This window comes from Aquarana catesbeiana, linkage group LG06 (assembly GCF_042186555.1).
Source record: "Aquarana catesbeiana isolate 2022-GZ linkage group LG06, ASM4218655v1, whole genome shotgun sequence".
Taxonomy (NCBI): domain Eukaryota; kingdom Metazoa; phylum Chordata; class Amphibia; order Anura; family Ranidae; genus Aquarana; species Aquarana catesbeiana.
The window spans coordinates 260,697,883-260,713,985 of NC_133329.1; the positions used below are offsets into that span (position 1 = coordinate 260,697,883).

General features: G+C 44.9%; 1 protein-coding gene across 1 annotated transcript in view; it reads left to right on the forward strand.

The window, feature by feature from the left end:
- LOC141146729 (aldehyde oxidase-like) overlaps window positions 1-16,103 on the forward strand; it is a 433,392-nt gene that overhangs the window by 118,898 nt on the left and 298,391 nt on the right. Inside the window, exons 10-11 of the mRNA XM_073633239.1 lie at window positions 13,585-13,677; window positions 15,292-15,443. Coding sequence (XP_073489340.1) covers window positions 13,585-13,677; window positions 15,292-15,443 — 245 coding nt within the window. The remainder of the gene's footprint in view (window positions 1-13,584; window positions 13,678-15,291; window positions 15,444-16,103) is intronic.

The window sequence follows — 16,103 nt, forward strand, 5'->3', positions numbered from 1 at the left end:
GATTATATAGCCCAAAAACATGCCATGTCTACATCTATGCTGTCAACATTTTTTCTTAAAGTACTGTTTTTCAGTGAAATTGGCTTGATGTAAAAGAAAACTGAGCTAATTTCCCCATCCACATTTTAGGTGGATGGAGAAATCATCCCTGCTATGTCTTTGTATCCTGACAGCGGGACTCCCCTGCCATCAGAATACACCGATCAACGCTGCGGTTCAAATGTAGCATGCACTGTTCGAATTATGGTTTTCCAGCAGGACTGTTAGAGAACTGACTTGAACAGACAGAGCTACACACAGGAATGGCACGAATTTTGATCCACGCATGGCCAGCTTAAATTAACGTGGAACTAAACTGAAAAACGTAAAAACTGCTAGAAAGTATGGTTTTACCAGAAAAGAAATCTCTTCTGCCACAAAAAACTGCTTGTTCTTGCTTCTAGCAGTTTATTCAGTGTAAGCTGCCTGTTGCATATGTGCAGTGCAGTACACCCTACAGTAGCTCATTCCCATGTGTTGGGGGCAAGGTGTACAGGAGTTGCAGTTGCCCATCAGCAGAGGCTACCCAGCAGCTGACACAAAATATGCCAGAACTCAAAGAAGACGGGTGCAGGCCAGATGTGCCATCATTGGAAAAGGACACTCGGTATGTGTGCCATAATGTGCTGGTATGGTGTGTATACACATGGGCATCTGCAGCAAATTAATTTTTGTGATTATAAAAAAATCTTCTAATACAGGGATTAGTGATCATTTAATATATGCATATTTATTAAATAAATACTGTATATACATAGCAAGGTCTTAGTGGTTCATTACATACAAAGGGGCTATTTTAAGCTTTGCAGTGCTTCACCATTCTTCACAATGCAAGTCTCCTGGCCAAATAAAACATTGCATTTTAATGGGGTAGATTTACTAAAGCTGGAGCACTCAGAATCTGGCGCAGCTATGCATGGTAGCCAATCAGCTTCTATCTTCAGCTTGTTAAATTAAGCTTTGGCAATAAAACCTGGAAGCTGATTGGTTCCTATGCAGACGTGGGCCTGATTTTGCACCCTCTAACTTTTAAACCCCTAAGTGTCTGATATCTTAACCCAACAGTTAATAAGCAGAGAGGCTTAGTGATTGAAGCAATACATACAACTCCATCTAATAACTAATCTGGAACCTGTAGAAAAAAATTAGAGCAAGCTTATAAAAATGTAAACATTTTAGGGGAAACATTGCAGTAACGTGTATACACTATACCTAAAGCTGAAGTTTAGTTAAAAATGTTTTTGTGGATGCGTATACGCAGCAGCACCTGATAGGAATGCCTAGTCTGGGAGCTCCGTCCCGCTCCAGGCATTTGAAGCACTCTAGCTCTGCGAGCGCCCACGCTACCGAGCCGGCTTCACCCTCCACAGGCAGAGGAACCCCCGCTGACCTCCCTGATGTCCACTGGGACCGCCAGGCAAGATCTCGGGAGCCAATTTGTAGCGAACGAGCTGCGAGTCTCTGATCCCAAGATGGCGGCTGCTCCACCGCTGCTAGCACCAGCCCACCTTCAACTTGCAGATGGCTTCTCCGGTCCCTCCACAAGCCATGGGCACACAAGTGAGTACACCTCATCTGTTCCCCTGCATCCCCTGCTTCTACAGAATCCCTGATCGATCACACCTTGGAGGAGCTGGGACTTTCTCATATGGAGGCAGGCCCTCCACCGACACAGCAGCCACTACAGCCCAGGGACTTGGGCCTAGCACATCCAGAGGCTGTAGCAGACTTATTTTCTAAATTTGAAGACCTATTAGACTGTGGTCTACACAACACAGCTAACAAGATAACCAGTGACATTAAAAGGGACCTCCAGACCTTAGGGTCCCGCATAGAAGTCATGGAAAACAAACTGGACTCCTCAATTTCTAGAACAAACCAAAATACAGATCGCATCCAAGATCTGCAAAACCAACTCGAGACAGCCATGGCAAAAATAGACGACCTTGAAAATAGAAATAGAAGATACAATTTCAGGATCCGGGGGCTCCTGGAAACCTTTAAAGATGTCCCTGAAACAATACACTCACTCAGCTGTTTCCTGATATTCCACAGCACAGATTGGAGCTAGATCGTGCTCATAGGACCCTTAATTCTCCACACTCGGACGGGCTCCCAAGGGACATTGTGGTAAAAAGCACATTATTATGCCATTAAGGAGGAGGTTATGCGCAAGTCCTGCTCCGTATCCAAGCTATCATTCCATGGCCATGAGATCCAGGTTGTTTCGGATTTTTCCCCTTCTACGATATAGAAACAGAGCCCTCAAACCACTGCTCACAATTTTAACAGAAAAGGATATCAAGTATCGGTGTTTTTTTTTTTCATTCCAGCTCAAGTTTCTCTTCAATGGTAAAGCCTACACATTTGCTTCGTTTTCGGAGAGAAAACGCCTTCTGCAGCTGGGCCTCATCCGGCAGGACCTGCATCAACCCCCCCCTGGCTCTGCTTCCGCCCCCTCGAAATGACAACTTCCTTCAAGCCCGCTGACAACGTTTGGGAGAAATCCAAAAAGTCAAAGGAAGCCCTACCCCCTTGAAGGGATAAGGATTTACTTCTCTCAACTCCTTTTCTGATTCCTGGGAAGTTTCCGCTCTTCCGTTGGAACTCATTGAACCAACTGTTTTACTCACTATCCTATATGCCTCAGTTGAGGCTTGATTTTGTGGACTATAGACTAAGGAGCCCTCTCTGTTTGTTTTTTTCCTATATAGGCTGTTTTACAATCTAATTACATTTGTAGGGACAGAGCAAAGGATGTGAAGTTTTTAACACTCGGGCTCCTCTATATCCCCCTGCTCGACTGTGGTTATACTTAAGACTAACAAATAATTTTTTGGTTTTTTTTTTCTTGTTTGATCTGTTCTCTTTAGCACCAAGTCTGAAGACCCAAGCTGTAGCCTTGCTTACCTCCCCAGTCCATGATTTTCCTTACGCTCCCTAGTAATCCTTTTATTCTGCTACCGCCCAGATCCTTTCCCCACCCTACAAACCCCTCCTCCTCCCTCCCTCCCTTCCTGCCTGTGTGCTCAAGCCTATAGATTCTCATGTGTGCTCTCAAAGGGGATTAATCCTCAGTATTATGTTTAAGAGGGGCGCCATGCACTAGAGATTGGCCCTAAGTCATGGTTAGGCGTGTTTTTATTATGAGATTGTCAGGGCTGGGCTCAGCCCTTCCTTCTCAGAGCTGGCTGCTCACCTGTCGGCTAATTGCCAGCTCCTATCTCTCCACAGTTACTCAGCTGTTGATGGTATCCTGAATATCAGTCCTGCCTACTTAAGCCATCCAGTCCAAAGGATCTCTGCCTTCACCTTGGTCAACATTACAGAGCCTCCTGCGTTCCTGTTTAAAGACTTGCTTTGCTGTCATCCCTTCTGGCTCCAGATCCTGCTTGCTGTTCCACTACATTGATCCCTGACTTCTGGCTTGGCTGACTATCTGTTCCGGTTACTGAACTTTGGCTATGTTTTGACTGTTTGTTCTTTTTACTTTTATTATTAAACAAGTGTGATTTAACTGTACTTCTGTCTCAGTATGATTTCATGGTTTCTGACAGAGATGCTTCATGGCTGGAGTGGTGCTCATGCCCCTCCTCCTGTCTTGAAGACCTGGTAAATTACCCTCCTCTTGACAGGATTGTCCCCCCTCTAGCAGAGGGGACAACTGTTGGTTTATACTTAAAGGTGGAGGGTCTTTCTCTCTCCAACCTGTGGGGGCTCCATTGTCTCCCACACTTCTTTTTTTTCTTCTCACTTTCCTTTCTCTATTCCCTTTCTAATTTTTCTTTTCCTTGCAGTGACCGACTCAGAGTCCCTCAAGGTGCCGTATCAGCAGTATCAGGGGAGTTGATAATTTGTGGTTTTTATCCTTCTGTCTTTGATTCTGCTCCATGGCTAACACCCCTCCCTTGCAACCCCCTTTGAGGGTGGTCTCACACAATGTCCAAGGTCTAAATTCACCGGTTAAAAGGCGAAAAGTTCTACAACGTGTGCACACTCATAAAATCGATGTGGCCCTTTTGCAGTAAACATACCTTCCCAAGCGATATAGCCCCTCGTTTGTTCACTCCAAATTCCCTACCTTTTTTTTTGCCAACATTGAAGACAAAACCAAGGGGGTCACCATTCTATTCTCCCACAAGTGTAAATTCTCTCTCCGTTGGAACATAGAGATCAGGAGGGGAGGTACATATTAATTAAAGGGGCCATTGACGACCAGACTTATACTTTTGTTTCATATTACACCCCAAACAAAGGTCTATCCTCCTACTTTTTTCAATCAATGTTACGATCCCTTGCACCTTTGCTGGAGGGTACAGTGATCTTAGAGGGGGACTCTAATATTGCTTTCGACCAGGGGTCAATCCTCCTCCTTTTGTCAATCAATGTTAAGATCCCTTGCACCTTTGCTGGAGGGTACAGTGGTCTTAGGGGGGGACTCAAATATTGCTTTCGACCAGGGCCTAAATAAGTCCTGTCCGCCGGGTAAACGCCTCACTCAACCAACTAAACAGAGCCTTCGTTTCGCTAAAATCATTTTTCAAAATGGCCTGGTAGACGTCTGGAGAGAAATCAGCCCAACAATGCGAGATTATACACATTATTCGAGTCCACACAACTCTTTTGCCAGGATAGATCACATATTCATTGCTACCGCTACGATTCCCCTGGTTTCTAAGTCTTTTATTCGGGACTCTACCTAGTCTGATCACTCTATTGTATTCCTTATTCTACAGCATCCCTCAGGGCATAGATGTAGCAGATGTTGGCGACTCAACGAGTCCATTAGTGACTTGATCAGTACTCAGGAAATCGAGGGTGCAATTAAAGACTATTTTTGAACTAAAGACACTCCGGAAACCACACCAACATGCCCCTGGGCAGCCCATAAAGCCATGATTAGGGGGAAACTCATTCAATTAGCATCCCAGATCAGCAGGGCTAGGCAGTGGCGTCTCCAGCTTTCATTATTAGGGGGGCACATGGGGGGACAGGGACGAAAGTAGGGGGGCCAACTATAAAACGCACTTTTATACAAACACCAACTATAAAACGCAATTATATACACACACACACACACACACAAACACAATGTCTAAAAAGTATTGGTGGTTGCAGCCAAGTGGAGGCGAGGAGAGGGTGGACGCAGCCAGATGGAGGGGAGGACAGGGTGGACGCAGCCAGGTGGAGGGGAGGACAGGGTGGATGCAGCCAGGTCTAGGGAAGGACAGGGTGAATGCAGCCAGGTGGAGGGGAGGACAGGGTGGATGCAGACAGGTGAAGGGGAGGACAGGGTAGATGCAGCCAGGTGGAGGGGAGGACAGGGCGGATGCAGCCAGTGATAAGGTCCTGTCCCTCTATGGAAGCCTTTATCCGTCACCCCACCTGGAGGTAAGTTCTTACCTTGGGGGATATATAAAAGAATGACTGTAACTTTCTCTCTGGCTCCCTCCACCCGACAGCCTCGTGGTTACTCTTTTCCTCTCACGGTCCTCTCCCCTCCTCTTCCCCCTCCCGCTCGGCATGTTGGGGGTTGCAGTGCACTCTCAGGGAATCGTCCTGGGCCCGCTGGTATCCAGGACTAGATGTTCCATAATCCTCTAGCTGTTAGTTTCCCAGCCATTGGCCCTGAATGTAGCCAATAGGAGCTGGCATTGCCGGGCCGGGTGAATGAGAGCTGCTCGGCTCAAGGAGGAGAAGGATGGGTGGAAATCTCCCACAGCTGTGGCTCTGTCTGTGTCCCTTACAGGCCGATCTCTCTTATCTGACTAAAATCCTTGCTGACCGCATATCCTCTTTTATAAGCCTATATATTAACAAAGACCAAGTGGGATTTATACTTGGGAGACAGGGACCGGACCAAATTTCGTCAAGTGATTGACATCATTTCCCTCTTAAACTCGAATTGGAACAGTGGTAAACCACGGGAAGGTTTCCTCTTCTCGCTGGATCTCTACAAAGCTTTTGACTCTGTCTATTGGCCCCTTAAACGATGGGATTTTGGAGACTCTGTCATCAATATCTTACAAGCCCTGTATTCTACTCCTGACGCTCAGGTACGCATGCAGGGATTTTACTCGGAATCTCTCCACATATTAAGAGGTACCAGGCAAGGGTGCCCACTCTCGCCACTTATTTTTGCAATAGAAACTGGTGGTAGCAATTGGAGAACACCCAGACATACATGGCATTCAGTGCAGCCCTCGCTCTCACAAATGCGCTTTATTTGCTGAAGATATCCTCCTGTTCATCTCTTCACCGTTGAATTCTCTCCCGAACATATGCCGGCTCCAGGATGATTTTGGGAAAATCTATGGTCTTCTAGTTAACTATGAAAAATCTCAGGCTCTGAACGCAACTATCCCGCCATCTTTAATTACCAGACTTAAAGAGGACTTCTGATTCCCCTAGAATGAATCCTCGATCACATACCTAGGGGTTAATTTGACAGTCAAAATCAAACTCCTTTAACCGGTTAATTTCGCCCAATTTTTAAAAAAAACTAGAGGCAGATCTTTCCAGGTGGTCTCAATATGCTCTTTCCTGGCTAGGTAGAATCATTAGAATAAAAATGGTGCTACTCCCTTGCATCCTTTACTTCTTTAGGTCCCTTCCTATTCCTTTAGTTAAGGCACACTTAAGACGCTTTCAAGCCAAAGATATCAAATTTGTCTGGGGAAGGGGGGCTATCGCCTCTCTAAATCAGTTCTCTATCATTTTGAGCAAGAGACAAGGGCGGTCTGGGCCTCCCTGACATTTTCTGGTACTATCAAGTGGCACAATTAGCCCAGATCTCAGTAGTCTACTCACACTGGGAATTTCCTGATTGGTTCCACATTAAAAGACAGACGGTGCCTCTACACACCTTAGACTACCTACTATGGTGTCAACAGAAAATTGAGACCCCCAATTCTTTCACCAGCACTTTCCCACTCTTTTGCCCTTTGGGATAAACTGCAACATCACTCAGTTGACCTCCAACCTTAAGCCTCTAATGCATCTATTTCAGAACCAAGCATTTCCACCTGGGCTGAAAATTAAAGCTTTTAGCTTGTGGCTGAACAAGGGGCTATATAAAATTGGACATTTCCTCCGGCCCCTGGGCCCATTCACCAAAGCATATTGTGTTAGCAAATTAGATATGCCATCTTCTGAACTATTTCGTTTTACCTAAATTTCCATTTTCCTTCACAAACTTTGGAATTCTTTGAATTGAAGGGCCTAAAATCACAGCATATGAACAGTGGTGTGGTCAAACCATGGAGCAGAGAGGGTGAATCACAGTAATCTACAAGGCACTGTCCTTGACTCACTAAAAGACTACCTTTTATGCTGGCCTGGGAAACCGATCTTTCTCAGCAATGGGAACTGGAGATATGGAATAGGAACTTCTTTAAGGCCTATAAGGGAGTGCTTAATACTGTTCTCATTGAAGCAAACATAAAGGTTATGTCAAGGTTGTACTTAGTCCCGTCTAAACTAGCTAAGCTCTACCCTGCGACATCTCCACTCTGCTTCAGGTGTTGTAACCTCTGGGTTGACATGCTACATGTGTGGTGGGAATGTTTTTCTGGAACAAAATATTCTGATTCGAAAGATTTCAAATATCCCAGTAATGAAATCGCCACACATCGCCCTTCTCAACTTTCCAGTGGAGTCTGCCACCAAGAGTATGCAACGTCTTATCTTCTTCATCCTCCTGGGAGCTAAACTAACTATAGCCAAGTCTTGGAAGAAATCTGCTGTTTCTGTCCTGATGGCAAAAAGGAAAATTTCATGGATCGTGGCACAAGAGAAGATAGCAAGCATGTTCTTAGATTCCACTCGGAAATTTGAAGCGATTTGGGAACCTTGGTCAACTTTTATGCACGTTCCACTAGCCCCTTGACTGCTTGACTGCTGTACTCCCCCTCTCATTCGCAAGAGAACTCTCCCAGTCAGTCTCTCTCATCCTATTCTCCTTCTGTAATCTGATTGTAGCGCTGGTAGATTTGCGATCTACCATATGTTAGGTAAATTAAGTAACTTGTTCGTTGTTAAGAAGGTTAGGTTTGCCTCTGTTTCAGCTTGGCTGACGTTGTGTGTGTTTCCATACTGACCGGTGGGTGTCGCTGTTATCACTGGTCAGTGTTGGAAAGGCAACGTGTCGAAGCGTATGGATGCTCTTCTGTCCCGGAGACAACTCGGTGGAGGTGGTCCTCCGAGTTGCATTCTGGGCGAGGGTATTTATGGGACAGACGCCATATTGTGGGGTTTGTTTTACAGCCACCTGCTGGCCCTCCTGGCCGACAGGTATGCGTTAGAGAGCAATCTCGTGGTCCTCCGTTCCGAAGGCCCACGTCGCTGCGGCGCAGGGGTGGGTGCAGAAGCTTGTCTGGGGCCTACCACAGCAGCTGAGGAATGGTCCTGAGCTGTCTATCCAGAGTGAAGAAGCTGGACAACCGAGGAGATCCCAGGGGAGGACCCATCATGGAAGGATCACACAGCGTGCTGGTCTGGAGAGGGGCCTGATGACTTGGTTGGAGGACGTATCCTAAAAGTAACTATACAGCATAGTGTTGCTGGGTTGGCTTAAAGGTTCAAGCACTGTGACTGACGTTCATTACAGAAAGACCAATACATCCTGTGGCAGAGGATCGTATAGGTTTATCCCAAACAAGTGTGGCAGAGACTTTTGTTCGTGCTACGTACTGTCTGCTAGGCAAGTGAGAGAGGCCTATCCAGGCGAGCAAAGAGTGTGTCCCACGAGGGAAGCGCATTTTATTGTAATATCCAAATTCTACCAGGACATTTGTCAAGAATCTTACAAGAAGATATTTGAGTTTCTTCTGCAGTTTCCCTTCTGCCTCTTTCCTGCTACTTCCTTAGTAAATCGTTTAATAAAGCATTGAAAACGTACTCAAGTGTTGGTGTGTGTATCGTCCAGAGGTAAACTCAACGGAACCCTAGACCCGGTGCCGGTGAAACAGAGGGAAGGAGAGTGAAGGTAACAAGCCCGCTTAAACCAGCAGCTCCATCAAGAGTTAGTGCTACATGTGGGGGCGTCGTCCGGGATTTGTTGACTGTCAATTCTCGCAACCCAGAGAAGTGTTTTACCGGGAGTTTACGGAGAGAGCTGGACTTTGAAAAAAATTCTTCAGGAAGAGAAAGGGTTAAACTGCAGGACTTTATTTCTGAATGCGTAGACGGCGCCAGTGAAGGCCCGGGAGCTACGTGACCAGAATAACAAGTGGGAGGAGCCTACCCTACTTGCTACCGCGTGGGATGCGTGTGTGTGTTTGGCGCCAGAGGAGAGGAGAGGCCTCGTGATCGTGCTGAGAAGACCAGAGTGTGGCCATGTCTTTTCCGGCGATGCTGCCAATCAGGGGACCGAGAATGTTCCCTGCAAGCACCGTGAGTAATGCTGTGCTATCTGGAACTCTGCTTATAGATACTGGAGTTCTTTTGAAGCCGCAGGGGAGGTTTGTCCTGTATACCTCAGAAGATGTTGAGGGACTGGGCATGATCTGCCACCGATGTGAAGGATTGGCCGTACATCTCCATCCGTTTGGCCGATGTCCGCAATGTGGAGAGTACTTGTTTGTGGTGAAGCAACCTACCACGTCGCCCCGTGCTTATCGGATGGATTGGGCAACAGGTATCGCCACAGTAGAAGCTGCTACCGCTACAGGGAGAGAACGACAGGCCACCACTTTGCCTGTTGTTGCTGACAATGTTCTGGAAAGAGACACTGCTGCTGTCGTCTCCTCAGGGGACATTACTTTGATTTCTGCGTCCACTACACCTACTCCTGTTGTACCTGCTCAGAGGAAGGTGGGATATGTGAAGGCTTCCCGCGGCCGTGGTCGAGGCCTACCCCAGAGGTTACCTGAACCGGAGCTACCAGAGTCCACATCAGGAACGGGTAAGCAACTGATGGGGAATGTATCTGGGACTGTAAATATATAGCTACCAGCAGAAGAGTTGGGAGATTCGGAAATAGAATCCATGTCGGATCTTTCCGGGGATGATGACCTATTTGAGACTATGTCACAAGAGCTGTTATGGTCACAAGGTGAAGATGTTGCCTCTGCTATGACTTTCCCTGAATGGACAGCCCTGAGTTCTGGGAAGACGTCACCCTGTGTGGAGCCACACAGTACTGTTACTGGGACTTTGCCAAAAGTTGCTAGTTCACTACAGACACCGGCTGGGTCTATGGTGAGCAAGTCATTGGATTCCTGTGTACCGCCTAGTATGGGGAGGGACAGATCTTTGCCCAAACTCGCACGCTTACAAAGAATGTTGAACAAGCGTGTAGCTACCGAGTATGGTTTGGAGTTCCCCTATGTGCCCCAGGATATAATGCAGGTGATTGAAACTAACCGGGAACTTTGGTACAGTGAGGCTGTTTGGGACTACTTGTCTGTGCCTAAGCCCTTCCGAAAGACTGGATGTTCTGTTAAGATGGATAAACGTTTTAGTGGATGTTTCATGCACTGGAATTTCGGTCAGCCCATCTATGCTGACAAAGTGGTCATTTGCAGGCCCGGAAAAGATGATGTTGTCTATTTCATCACCACAGTGGATAAAATGGGAAAGACACTGACTTTGCCAGATCCCCGGTTCTATTGGTGATTCTGGACAAAAGAACTTTGCAAGTAGTCAGCTAGTTAGTGTCAGTGTAAAGAAATCTGCGTGGTCAAGATTTACATATTCTGTTCAGTGTTTTAAATCCAAGGACTTCTTTTTGCTAGCCGGATTTTTTTCCTTACTTGAAGAGATCATATTACAGGGATGGACTCCTTAAGTTTATTCCAATATGGATAAAAGGAAGGGAGGCTCATTTTTTTTATAAAAAAAAAAAATATATATATATATATATATATATATATATATATATATATATTACAATATATGTGTGTGTTAAATATGTTTTCCTTTTCAGGAACTATTGGATCTCCTATCAAGCTGGGAGGCTTTTCAGCTAGATAGATAGTGATGTTATGTATAGTCATAGGATGGTTTTGTTTGCGGATGTGAACATAATGTTTTATAGATGTAAGTCTTATAATGTCTTTTCACTGTCTTTTCCTCTCTCTTTGTCTATCCAAGTTATAAGAAACTCAAATACCAACTCCCAGGCTTGGGAGTTACTGTTACTGTTTTTGGACAGACATTGGGGACAACGTCTACTGTTGTGGGGGGAGTATGTAGCGCTGGTAGATTTGCGATCTACCATATGTTAGGTAAATTTAGTAACTTGTTCGTTAAGAAGGTTAGGTTTGCCTCTGTTTCAGCTTGGCTGACGTTGTGTGTGTTTCCATACTTACCGGTGGGTGTCGCTGTTATCACTGGTCAGTGTTGGAAAGGCAACGTGTCGAAGCGTATGGAAGCTCTTCTGTCCCAGAGACAACTCGGTGGAGGTGGTCCTCTGAGTTGCATTCTGGGCGAGGGTATTTATGGGACAGACGCCATATTGTGGGGTTCGTTTTACAGCCACCTACTGGCCCTCCTGGCCGACAGGTATGCGTTAGAGAGCAATCTTGTGGTCCTCCGTTCCAGAGGCCCATGTCGCTGCGGCACAGGGGTGGGCCCAGAAGCTTGTCTGGGGCCTACCACAGCAGCCGAGGAATGGTCCTGAGCTGTCTATCCAGAGTGAAGAAGCTGGACAACCGAGGAGATCCCAGGGGAGGACCCGTCATGGAAGGATCACGCAGCGTGCTGGTCTGGAGAGGGGCCTGGTGATTCGGTTGGAGGACGTATCCTAAAAGTAACTATACAGCATAGTGTTGACGGGTTGGCTTAAAGGTTCAAGCACTGTGACTGACGTTCATTACAGAAAGACCAATACATCCTGTGGCAGAGGATCGTACAGGTTTATCCCAAACAAGTCTGTGGCAGAGACTTTTGTTCGTGCTACGTACTGGCTGCTAGGCAAGTGAGAGAGGCCTATCCAGGCGAGCAAAGAGTGTGTCCCACGAGGGGAGTGCATTCTATTGTAATATCCAAATTCTACCAGGACATTTGTCAAGAATCTTACAAGAAGATATTTGAGTTTCTTCTGCAGTTTCCCTTCTGCCTCTTTCCTGTTACTTCCTTAGTAAATCGTTTAATAAAGCATTGAAAATGTACTCAAGTGTTGGTGTGTGTATCGTCCAGAGGTAAACTCAACGGAACCCTAGACCCGGTGCCGGTGAAACAGAGGGAAGGAGAGTGAAGGTAACAAGCCCGCTTAAACCAGCAGCTCCATCAAGAGTTAGTGCTACATGATCTTTCCTTTTTCTTCTCCTCTCCTCTCTCTCCTGTCGACTCCCAGTTTTACAACTACAGTTAGTACCGGTAAAAGGTTACTAAAATGAAGTTGGTAGTTTAACACCAATAATATGTTACTTTATAGTTGGAAAAACAGTATCTCCTGTGATTGGAAGCTCCTGACAGTCAGGAATGTCCTCTCCTGATGGCCGAGCCATCTGGGTTGAGTTATCCTGGCCAATGTATGATCCCATTGGGGTGGCGGGGCTATCTCCTCATGACTCCTTGTCCATAATCTAACTCCAGGTTACTTGTACAGTTTTCCAATCACTGCTTCAACTTGCCTTTATGATATGTATACTATCTCCTGCTGGCTGCTGGTTCCTGTACAAATTCTTTCATCAGTGATGCCGGATCTTACTGACAGTGGATCTTTTGGTGCTGTATGGGTTAAATGCCTCAGCTCTAACTGTTGCGCCACTCCCTCTACCGTTCCACCCCAGTTGTCCATTCACAAAACCCCTTATTATTATCACAAAATGCAATGCAATGCAATGGAGGAGGGGGAGTCTGTAATTCATCTGCCTATCCTCCATTCAAAGAACACCTTGAATTATGGGAGGATTTTTACAGTAACCAGTAGCCAGCAGGATTGTTGGTACACTTAGAGGTAAGTTATGTCCCTGGTGCTGTATTCCCAAAAACATTCAAAAACTTATCCTGTTGTGTAACTCTGTAATGTCTCAGTTTAGCACCACGCTTTAGGAACTCTAATAGGGCGTACACACGGTCGGACTTTGTTCGGACATTCCGACAACAAGATCCTAGGATTTTTTCCGACGGATGTTGGCTCAAACTTGTCTTGCATACACACGGTCACACAAAATTGGCGGAAAATCCGATCGTTCTAAACGCGGTGACGTAAAACATGTACGTCGGGACTATAAACGGGGCAGTGGCCAATAGCTTTCATCTCTTTATTTATTCTGAGCATGCGTGGCACTTTGTCCGTTGGATTTGTGTACACACGATCGGAATTTCCGACAACGGATTTTGTTGTCGGAAAATTTTATCTCCTGCTCTCCAACTTTGTGTGTCGGAAAATCCGATGGAAAATGTCCGATGGAGCCCACACATGGTCGGAATTTCCGACAACACGCTCCGATCGGACATTTTCCATCGGAAAATCCGACCGTGTGTACGGGGCATAAGAAATTTGTTCGCTAAGCATCATCCTTTTAAAAAAACTCTATCCATAGATACTCCACACATATATATATTGCTAAATATTGTAACTTTTTTTTTCTCTAGGACCAGAGATTAAGTTTAAAGGTGTTTTTTATCCAGTAATTATTTCCATTGAAAAGATTGCTGATCTGCATGCTGTGAAATATACTATGGAAGGTATGTGTCATTCTGTGCAGGTTAATTTTTAATGTAAACAAAAAAAAAAAATGTAATTAACTGCACTATTCAGTAAAAATAAGAGCAGCCAGCATAGTTTGTTGATAACCAAACACAAAAGTCCAAAGTCTATGAAAGCGGCGCTAAAATAGATGATTTTAATTTTTAATGTAAAAAACATGTAGGTATTCACTTTCTTTATGAATAGTTCAATTGCATAACTACATATGTAGCACCCCGGAAGCATGGCGGTACCCCCAGAGACAGGGTGGGATGACATTTACCTCAAGGGTTTATCACTTAGGCATAGTGGGACATGTAGACAGATGGGTGTCAGTCACTTTAGAGTGAAATGCAAGATATGATTTTATTTTACCAGTCCATGGGAGAGAGGGTGAGGGCTGCAGATGCTCAGGATTTCAGTAGAGCTCAATCACTTCACTTGTCACAACATCGGAAAAGTGCCATTAGGTCAAGAGCAACACTCCTGTCTTAGAATGATTTAGCAATCAGCACCAGTAGCAACAGCCTACTTTTTTTTCCAATAGAGTCAACCAACTTTTATTGTACTCTATCCTGTTCCTAATCTTCTGCAGGAGAACCAACCAACTACCATGGGACTCCATTTTGCCTCCAAAAAAGATCAACAGAACTAGGCCTCCTCTCCAGGCCTAATCACTTCCAGACCCCTTCAGGCAGGCAGGCCTAAAGCAGCAGCTCCATCACATGCACCCACCCAGGCCAGAGCCTGGGGAAAAGAGAGCTTGCAACAGCCAGCCCTGAATATTTATACCCTTTCCCATAATGCACCACTAGCACCGGAAACTCCTAGTGGTGGACTGGGAAAGACATGTACATTCATAATCCAGACTTACTGTGTGATTTCACACTAATGCCAGAGGTGACAGTGACAAGTACAGAGGGGAGAACTGACTGCCAGGCTGAACCTAAAGGATGTTGTACAAACCACAGACTACAAGTTGGCATTGGCTGACTGTAGGCATGCAAAACTAAATTTAGACCCTGCTGTTTAAGGATGGGTGGCTACACATATATCTGCACAGGTAGCTTGAATTCCGAAAAAGTTCCAATAGACATTTACTAGCTACCTAGGATGACTGCCTACCCCTTCTCTCATTCTCGCTTCTGGCCTATCACTATGATTGGCAGCCTTGCTGGCTAATAATGAGAAAAAAGAAGTGGGAGGAGATGAACCAGGATGTTCAAAAGAAGAGATGGACAATTATTGCTTACCAAAGCAACTGGAATTTGGATAAGGCTAGCACAAGAAGTCTCCAAATGCTCTGCTATTTAGCCTCCTTTACAAACATTAACATGTATAAATAGGTGGTATACTGTATACATGCATGTTAATTGCAAAATCCTAAAAAAAAAAAAAAAAAGCTATTTACAGATAAGATTACCTGTTTGGTCATCATCATGATAGGAAATGAGCAGAAATCTGATAACATACCCCACTCAGACCAAAACCAAAAAATATGTCTTGCCTGACGTTGGGCTTTAACAAAGCTTTGTTAAATGTAGACTTGATTAAATGTATAATATATGTATAAACAATCATAGATGTCTAATTGTATTCTGTGACACCTGCAGGGATTTCTGTAGGTGCTGCTTGTACTTTGTCCACTCTGAAAGATATATTGAACGATGCGGTGTCCCAGCTTCCAGAGGAGAAGACCAAGACTTTCTGTGCCCTACTGCAGCAGCTAAAAACCTTGGCTGGTCAACAGATCAGAAATGTGGCTGTATGTATAATTTGTTGAATTGTACATTTTTTTTAATTTTTTTTTTTTCGTATGTGTAAATAGAATGAATTAGGGCTGACCCAAAATTACAAATTTACAAACTTACACCTTTTGACGCAATTACCTGGAATATCAGACCTAAAAAGATCATTCAGATGTTACATAAAGTGAGACTAAACAATATCTTTATTCTTCAAAAATAATCCATACACACCCACTATCTAATGGTCCTGTAATCTATTTTTCATTAAATAGTTTCTGAACTTGTCCTTTTTCCCCCCCCTCACCTCCATTTGTTTGGAATAAGCAGTGCACATTAGTCAGGGTCATGTGCACTGCTCCTTCAACATACAGTATCAACTCCTATAGTGCATAGTACCTAGCCCATCTTGGGAGCAAGCAAGAGAGGGTGGTTGGGTTCCTACATACAGTGGAACCATGGAGAATGACCATAGCCACTCTCTAACAGCAAGTCAGATCACAGCAGCAAAAAGGAATTTAATGATCAGGAGGAGGAGGCTAAGACCAATGGAAGGTACTTTCTGGAGTTATAAAAAGATATTTGAATATTTTTTTTCTTTTTTACGGCCAGGTTTATTGTCGCTGTAATGTATGTTCAAATCTGTTAAAGATCAAGTTGTCTATTTTTTTGTTTTTATT